The following is an 8628-nucleotide window of genomic DNA, read 5'->3' as shown; positions in this document are numbered from 1 at the left end:
CAGCTGCGCTTCCTTCATCCCCGATGTTGGAAGTTGTTTCTACCGAAGGCTGTCAGACACGGCGAGGCCTTCCACGACGTCCAGTGCGACCTCGTGCTCCAAAAACTGCCCTAGATCCAGCCATCGTATTCTGGGAGGGAAAACACAAACGTCATCACTCAAGGAACTATTTAGTACAAGGATAGTAAGGCTAACAGGTAATAACAATGACCAGTTGTGATGAGCTGATCACGTTACTCTCCGTGTCCTTTACACTTCCTCTTATGAGTCTATTTGTGATAATTCTACTCTTAAATAGTTAATCAATCAAACAATCAAGAAATCATATCCCTAACATACACACATCCTTTCTTTAGCAGTTAAGCTTACATTAACATTCATTATTTAACCATACACTTTACCGTTACTGAGCTTGCTTGAGTGACACATGGCTATCTTGGACTGGCATCTTCTTTCTTTTCTTACTTAAATCCCATTCTCTGTTCGAGTCTAAGCATGTAGGATGCTTAAATCTCTCGAACTTTGCTCTGATACCAACTTGTAAGACCCTGATCCCGATGCCTTAGTTTAGCGTCGGATTTACTCATAAACACAGTTTTTACAATCAGAGTTAATTAAAACTTTCGCGGAATAATAAAACTTCAATAATTCTTTACAAAACATTACAAACTTGTCTTTAGATCATAACATAAAACATCGTGTCATAACATCATTTCTTTTATCATTAGATGCCAGTCATTCAATCCATGCCATGTGCCGTCCTCGTGCTAGCTCTTTAGACCTGTTTACCTGCGTGCATACTAAAAGTTAGCTACGTTGAGTGAGTTCTAATTAATCAAGCAACTTACCATGCAACCATTACATGAAATCACATACGTGTCCGAAGACACATAGTCCACTGTCTGACCTGTTCACCTTACCGCTTAACCACTTAACTGCCCCCTACGTCTTAGCCACTTATTTTACGGAAGCACATAGAGGCTTGCCATCCCACACACTCACGTTATGCGACTTAATAACGAAGGCACGTATAGGCTTACCATACCACACACTCACGTCATGTCACTTTAATAACAAAGGCACGCATAGGCTTACCCTACCACGTACTATCGTCATGCCACTAACACCCTTACTAGACCCTTGCCACTTATATCACACTCTACCTCTGCTTGTCTACATCACACTTTCTATCATCACATCATTTACATAATAACCAAGTTACATAATAACATTTACACACACTAATAACCACTTAGGGATCATTCCCATTGGCGGTACGCGCAATATCCGAAGATCGTTCACGCACCGACAAACATTCGTTCATAACATTCATACTTACTATCACATCAATCATTATATCATACACTTACCACTTAAGGTAAGTGTATTCACACTTCACATTGAGTATGCACACAGCCCCGAAAACATAACAAGGAAGTGGGTCTAGAAACTCACCTGAATGCGGTTACGTTCACCGTTTATAGTTATTCCTTTCTTGAGCTGTGCACCACTAACTTGGGTCGGGTTTGCTTCTCCTTCTTGATTTTGGTTTAGAAAAAGGAAGAAACTAGAGAGAGAGAGCTTAAGTGTGTGTTTTAGGTGGTGTATGGAATGAGTGAAAATGAAAGGATTATGGACTAATTAAGGTTTATATATCCTGGGTCATGGGCTTAAGCCCATGGTCTTTTTTACTAACCCAAGTCCATAGCCCACTTTTATTATTATATTATCATTATTCCACAAACTCAATTAATTCACCCGACGTAAATAATATATTAAATATTATTTCAGAAATTTCGGGAGGTTTTATATATATATATATACTAGTTTTAGAAACCTATGTATTACACAGGATAAGTTAATGTATAAATTACAATGAATAATTTAATACAAATAAAAAAGATAACCAAGTCTCTTTATATAAAAAATGTATTACAAATATAGTCGTTTTATATCATTAAATTTATTTGAATATTAAATCGAGAATGAGTTGTTCTACCATCGGTATACAATAATGAAATGCCTCTGAAAGCAACATTTAAAACAATGAGGTTTTCGATATGAAAGATATAGCTAAACTTTCCCAAAAATATTTTACACTCCATACCCGACCATAGACAAAAGACACCAGATTTTTATTTTTGAACAACTTTCATGATGTCCTTATAAACACACTGTTGTTCAATTATCATAATAAATATAAAAAAATGGAAAATTTGTCTATTATTTTTAAGGCTGCATATTTGTAAGAAAAATAAAAAAAAATATTATAGTTTTCTTCAATACGAAGATGCCTCAAAAATCGAATGTTAGTGCACTCTTTAAATATAATTTATAGCATTAATAATATAATCAATAAAGATTAACAAATTAATACGGTATGCTGAATGTATAATCAGTACTATATTTAGATACAAGATTTTTTCTTTCCTTTCCATCAATAGAATAGAAATGATTTGTGCGATAATTTAATAGTAAGAATTAATCTCAAAATATCATGTGTCCAGAATTATTTTCTTTTATTAGTATAGGTAGATCTCATTATTTCTTTTAACATATTATTAAAATATTTTTGGGTACTTTGATTTTCAAAGTTGACACTTTTGACCCAAAATAAATGTGGAATTTTTCAAGATGTTATACATTCGATTAAGAAGTTTTTTACTCGTAATCTTTGAATACTGGAAGTAAAATCACATCATACAATCCCAATCATCGAGCAACATTACTCTGAAAATGACCAAACTAACCCTCATATAGTAACAAAGTAATAGTATATAGACAAATAAAAAAGGGTTTGTTTGGGGGGGCCATAGTTAGCAAGCAAATCAATGTTTAACATCACGGGCGAACAAGTAATAACCGCTTTATCTGCCATCAAAACACATTCTTTCAGCAATTGTTGAATCAATAAAACAAGACTACTAGAGCTAATACAAATTCAATGCAAAAAAAAATATAATCCTAAAAATTCACTTTTATCTACCATCACAATATCTATCAAACTTTTACTTTCAAAAGGAAATTGCATCTAAATTCAACCAATCATGTGTTGATCATAAAGTTGAGATGTGGTGTGTATGCCTGATCTTCATGACTTGACTGGCTTTCTGATTCGTTAACATCTTCTTGGACACCATGATCAAAATACATGGCCCGCCTGTTTTGCTGGGCATAACAACAAATTGTTAGCTAATATTATATGTAATTCGTTAAATGACATGCATGCATTTTTTATCCAATTCCGTTGACTTAGGAGCAAATATTACCATGGATTTGTTATCATAAAAATTACTGGTGTCACAGACCTTTTCTTTTCTGGAAGGAAATGACGCAAGCCCACTTGTATCTAACGTTCTAAGTTCAGTTCGTGCGAGTTTTGATTTTATGTTGGGTCAGTTGGGTAGTAAGAATGTAGGATCGTGGTGACCTGATCGATTCTAATAGCCTAATTGATTTCTTAGAATAATTGCAGTGGAATAATTGCCAGATCAATTTAAGATTTACTATTGCATGGAGTTATCACACGAGATCAATACGAATAGATGAACATAAGGTTTTCTGAATCGATGCTTAATTTGATAATTAAATGATCGTAGTAACACCATGTTTCGTGTTACAGTTGAAGAATGATTTGATTCCTTAGCTAAACTCTAGCTATGAACACGGTCAACACTGAGGTAATTTGTTCTTACATTATACAGTAGTTACACACATTAAGTTTTGATTAGACAAGATCAAATTTGAAAGTTGTTTTAAATTATATTCGAGAAACTTCACTTGTATAAAATGACACCTGTGCCCTCCAACGCGTCAAAATATTCTCTTGTAGGAATTTATTTTTTGTTATATCAATACTTGGAGGATGGAAATTATAATGTTTTTGCTGTACTTAATTTGTATTCCCACTTTGGAAACAGATGCTATAAATAGGAGAGAACAAATATTATATATAGTTGATTAGTTGCTACAATAATTAATTTTAGTCATCTGATAGTTCTTTCAAAATGGCCCATTTTAGTGGAAGTCAGAGCCTATCTTGAGCAGAAACCTTATTAACCTAACTTCAGTTGATCAATTGTCGAACGACCTATTTCAATTTGAACCTGGTATGGCACACAACCAAACTAGTTATGACCCATTACCCGACCCTTCGGTTTTCCATGTAATGGAAAACGTTTGGGCCACCATGTGACCCGTTAATTCACTAGTGGGCTGCTTTGTTATTTCATTTATTTACGTTTTTGGGTTTTTTGTACGTTAAACTATTTGTTTTAAGTCCGGTTAGTTTTTGGCCAGTTTTGGTGTTAGTCGAACAGGGCTATAGCCTGTAGGCCACGGTTTGGGTCGCTAAGATCGGTTTGTTTGGGCCTCTGGCCAACAAACATGATAAGGATGGACGGGATAAGTTTGCTTAATTATAGGGACGGTTTTATCAATATCCGTTTTAAACGATTAAGTTGGTAACCGTCTCCACCATAATCCATCACGACTTCTTAGGTTTAGTTAGATAAGGTTTGGAACTTGATCAGTTTGTATCACAACAGTTATCACATTCATGTTAATCAAATCAAGTTCATTCGTATTCTTGGACACCATGATCAAAATACACACACTAACTTGAATATCTAAACCAAGAATACGAATGAACTTGATTTGATTAACATGAATGCGATAATTGTTATGATACAAACTGTTCAAGTTTCAAACCCTATCTAACTAAACCTAAGAAGTCGCGATGGATGATGGTGGAGACGGTTATCAACTTAAAACGGATATTGATAAAAATGTCCCTATAATTAAGCAAACTTATCCCACCCATCCTTATCGTGTTTTTTGGCCAAAGAGCCAAACAAATCGATCTTAGCGACCCAAACCGTGGCCTACAGCGCAATTCGACTAACACCAAAACCGGCCATAAACTAATCGAACTTAAAACAAATAGTTTAATGTACTAAAAACCAAAAACGTAAATAAACGAAAAAACAAAGTAGCCCACTACTTAATTAACGGGTCACATGGTGGCCCAAACGTTGTCCATTACATGGAAAACTGAAGGGTCGGGTAATGGGTCATAACAAGTTCGGTTGTGTGCCATACTGCCATACCAGGTTCGAATTGAAATGAGTCGTTCGACAATTGATCAATTCAAGTTGGGTCAATAACGTTTTCTGCTCAAGATAGGCTCTAACTTCCATTGAAATGGCCATTTTGAAAGAACTATCAGATGACTAAAATTAATTATTGTATCAACTATATTTAATATTTGTTCTCTCCTATTTATAGCATCTGTTTCCAAAGTTGGAAAACAAATTAAGTACAGCAAAAACATTATAATTTCTATCCTCCAAATATTGATATAACAAAAAATACATTCCTACAAGAGAATATTTTGACACGTCGGAAGGCATATGTGTCATTTTATACAAGTGAATTTCCTCGAATATAATTTAAAACAACTATCAAATTTGATCTTGTCTAATCAAAACTTACTGTGTGTAACTACTATGTAATTTAAGAACAAATTACCTCAGTGTTGACCGTGTTCATAGCTAGAGTTTAGCTAAGAAATCAAATCATTCTTCCAACTATAACACGAAACGTGGTGTTACTGCAATCATTTAATTATCAAATTAAGCATCGATTCAGAAAAGCTTATGTTCATCTATTCGTATTGATCTCGTGTGATAACTCAATGCAGTAGTAAACCTTAAATTGATCTAACAAATGATCCACTGCAATTATTCTAAGAAATCAATTAGGTTATTACCACGATCCTACATTCTTACTGCCCAACTAACCCAACATAAAATCAAAACTCGCATGAACTGAGCTTAGAACGTTAGATACAAGTGGGCTTGCATCATTTCCTTCCAGAAAAGAAAAGGTTTGTGACACCAGTAAATTTATGATAACAAATCCATGGTAATATTTGCTCCAAGTCAGCAGAATTGTATAAAAATGCATGCATGCCATTTAATGAATTACATATAGTATTAGCTAAAAATTTGTTGTTATGCCTAGCAAAACAGGCGGGTCATGTACGACAGGGTAACGGGCCAGAACAAGTAAATGGGGTTATTTTGGTTGGGGTGTAAACAGGTTTTGACATAAGTGGGTACGGGCCAGAAGGGCTTTGATCAAATTAGCAAATACAAAATCAGTGTTCAGCTCAAATTGGGTTTAACAGTTCAACTAAAGTAGTCAATTTCTTCATTAATCTCTTGTGAATAATCAGTGTAGAAATTACACCAGAAAATACACTGTCAAAGTTTCAGTTACATGTTTTTTATGCTTAGGATCAGTCATCCAAAAATATTGCCATCTTAAAAATTCATACTTGCATGATTAATTTTTGCTCGGCACGTTTTTTTATGCTTAGGATCTAAGTTGCTCTGCCATACCAAGATACATAACAACTGCAGTGCTCACAAATTTCTTGATCAATCATTTAATATACGAAACAAATTACCATCAAACAGACAGAAATGAGTGAATTGAACAACAACACCCAAACTTGTAAATTCTTAGAAATGATAACAAAGAACTAGGAAACATTATTACATAAATATAAACATATATCCTAGGCAAATAAGATCCGTGTGCAAAAGCATCAGAGAGTATAAGATGGTTCAAGGAAATCCTAACCTGATTCATGAAGATGATTCGACAAAGAAGATAAGTGGATGGAGGATTACTGGCGAACTCAGGTGTTGATAGTATAGAAAATTCAACCATACAACCGCCCATTCTTGTCTTCATTATTCTTCTTCTTATTCATTCATGCCCAGTATGACCCATTGCTAATAAAACAACACATTACCCTAATTATGACCCATAACATTACCAAACTAATTGCAGGTGTCAGAACTGCTATGACTATTTAAAACAAAAGAAAACTGGATGTAGAGGCTCTCATGGGTAAAATGTGTTTATGGGTCGGCAAACCCGGGCAAAAAATGGATCTTTTCAACCCAGATTGCCACCTTTAACCCAAGTTACTAAATTTGATCTCTTGTATGTTTTGCATATGATCGAGATGATTATGGTTACCGGAACTGAAGCTAGAATGAGAACGGGTCAAACATGTTGAAAATTGCTTTAAGTCTTCTTTTTAATGCAGACAATACCAGAAATTGTTTTAATCAAGATTTAGACTGTTAATTAAGTCTTTGTTGATAATTTTACTAATACATCAATTATATATGAAATATAGGCAAAATAAATACAAATGGTCAAAAGTGTTTACATAAGTTGGACTAAAAATAAACCTTTCAAACCAAATCTGGTAATCATCCCTCCCAGTTTGTCAACTCTATTTCTAATTACCAATGTTTTTTCTATCATAACACACATCAATTGAATGTGAAAAACATTAATATATATATATATATATATATATATATATATAACAAAAAGGGGCAAAACACTTTCTAAGGGTCAACCAGCTTGAACAGAAAAAATGAACGTTTTCAATCTGACTCGAGATTACCAATTCTGGTCTCTTGTGTCTTGTATATGTAGTAGACTTTCATATCTCACATACCCCTCATGGATATTTCCAACTGCTCTATCCTCTTAGCCATATCATGCTTCCCACAATTCTTCAATCCATCAGTCACCATATCAAAATGTCGCGACATCGGTGACAATTTAAACTCAATCATCTCCATTAGATAATTAGCAGCTTCAACATACCTACCTCCACGCGCACACATCTTCAAAATCATACTATAAACATGTCTATTTGGTGGATGTCCCTTAACTTTCATATCACTAAAAAAACTAACCGTTTCATCAAACATTCCATTCCAAAAAAGCCCCTTAAGAATCGGTGCATATAAACTCGGAAACGGTTTATTTCCTTCTTCATTTGACCTATAAAGAACACTAAACTCCTTATCAAATTTACCAATTTTTGAAGATGCACCGATCATGATTTTATACGTCTCGATATCAGGGCATAACCCTAATCTACATACATCTTGATATAAACTGATACAAAAATCAATCTCACCCGATTGGCAAATAGCATCCGCTAACGTGTTAAACGTACTCACATCGGGTACGAATCCCTCTTTTGCCATTTTCCTAACTAACCCCTTTGCTGATTCAAGATAACCCGCGTTTAGCAACCCATCAATCAAAAGATCCCGACCGCGAACCGGTGGGTTGAACCCTTTTTGACTCATTTCTTCTAAAAACATTTGGGCTTCTTTCATCTTGCCAGCAGAGCACCACGCGTTGACTAAAACCGAGTATGTTTTCTTATCTGGAACCATGTTTTTACGGATCATTCGTCTAATTAACGCATACGCGCCTTGAAAATTCTTAACCTCACAAAGGGCAAACAGTAAAGCATTATGTATTTCAGTCGTTTGCGGGCAGTTGAAGTTGTTACACTTATTGAAAACCTCAACCGCTTGATCGATCAGGCCGTTTTTACCATAGTGTTCGATTATAAACGAAAGCACAAACGGTGAAATCGGGATTTTTTGGGTTTTCATCTGGTGTGCAACCTTCCACATGGTTTCCTAATGATGCGTTTTCGCTAAGATTTGAGGAAGTTCTTCAAACTCAACGGTTGTGGGTTCGTACAGTAAACGAGCTCTGAGTTAACAATACGGG

General features: G+C 34.9%; 1 protein-coding gene across 1 annotated transcript; it reads right to left on the bottom strand.

Moving 5' to 3' along the window:
* Positions 1 to 7500: 7500 nt before the first annotated feature.
* On the bottom strand, positions 7501 to 8357 carry LOC143569267 (uncharacterized). The gene has a single exon (XM_077055228.1). The coding sequence runs from the start codon at positions 8295 to 8297 to the stop codon at positions 7539 to 7541; it is 759 nt and encodes a 252-aa protein (XP_076911343.1). The 5' UTR covers positions 8298 to 8357; the 3' UTR covers positions 7501 to 7538.
* Between the last annotated feature and the right edge of the window lie 271 nt (positions 8358 to 8628).

The sequence above is a fragment of the Bidens hawaiensis genome, unplaced genomic scaffold, assembly GCF_021521415.1.
Source record: "Bidens hawaiensis isolate Kalapana, Puna unplaced genomic scaffold, B.hawaiensis_p1.1 tig00024437_1, whole genome shotgun sequence".
Taxonomy (NCBI): domain Eukaryota; kingdom Viridiplantae; phylum Streptophyta; class Magnoliopsida; order Asterales; family Asteraceae; genus Bidens; species Bidens hawaiensis.
The sequence above is the reverse complement of the archived record's forward strand: the minus strand, read 5'-3'. Positions and strand labels throughout refer to the sequence as shown.

What these genes read in the sequence shown, in the direction of transcription:
- LOC143569267 (XM_077055228.1), bottom strand. Translation starts at nt 8,297, where the DNA reads ATGATCCGTAAAAACATGGTTCCAGATAAGAAAACATACTCGGTTTTA.